This window comes from Meleagris gallopavo, chromosome 13 (genome assembly GCF_000146605.3).
Source record: "Meleagris gallopavo isolate NT-WF06-2002-E0010 breed Aviagen turkey brand Nicholas breeding stock chromosome 13, Turkey_5.1, whole genome shotgun sequence".
NCBI lineage: Eukaryota > Metazoa > Chordata > Aves > Galliformes > Phasianidae > Meleagris > Meleagris gallopavo.
Genome location: NC_015023.2, coordinates 13,779,867 through 13,780,541, shown reverse-complemented (window position 1 = coordinate 13,780,541; position 675 = coordinate 13,779,867). Strand labels below are relative to the sequence as shown.

The window sequence follows — 675 nt, the reverse complement described above, 5'->3', positions numbered from 1 at the left end:
AAAAGAAAGAAAAGGAAAAAAAAAAAGGGAAAAATACAGCACAACCAACTTCCAGGGGCAGCAGATCACCTCTCTATCCCAGCAGATCTCAGGCCACGTGCAGAATTCCCATCCTCCATACCGTGGCATGCTTTTGGGCACATCTGTCATCACCATTTCTCTTTTCTCTAGCACAATCACATTACTACATAATTTGTTTTTCAGTATTACAAAAAAAAATTGTACCTAAGCGATTTCCATTACAGCCCTGTTTTTTGCATGCTATTCTGGGGAGCAACACCTAACAGACATTAGCTAACTTTTCTGTTTTAGAATACCTGACATTTAGGTTTACATTTTGTACCAAAGATTTTCCTACATTTTCAGCAAATTTTCTTCAGCTTTTTCTCTCCCTTTTTTACTCAAGAAATCTTAGTCTTTTAAATAGGATCACCTGACCTCTTGTAAAACCTTGCTACTTAAATAGGTATTAGATTTCCAAGGGTGCCAAAGCAGCTGAAGCGCTCTTTCTCAAGTACCCTTATTGCAGGATGACCTTTCTTGATGTGATACACTTATTTTGTAGGGAAAGAGCCTTCAGGTCCATAATCAGTTCAGCCACATGCCCACCAAAACCATACAGGCACGCATGGCAAAAGCCTGCTAAATATCTCTGACATATATTACTTAACACAC

At 38.8% G+C, this 675-nt stretch overlaps 1 protein-coding gene across 1 annotated transcript in view; it reads right to left on the bottom strand.

Annotated features, from left to right (window-relative positions):
* Positions 1-156, bottom strand: part of LOC100547382 (WW domain-containing oxidoreductase-like) — a 6,468-nt gene extending 6,312 nt beyond the window's left edge. Inside the window, exon 1 of the mRNA XM_031555413.1 lies at positions 122-156. Coding sequence (XP_031411273.1) covers positions 122-156 — 35 coding nt within the window. The remainder of the gene's footprint in view (positions 1-121) is intronic.
* Positions 157-675: the final 519 nt, after the last annotated feature.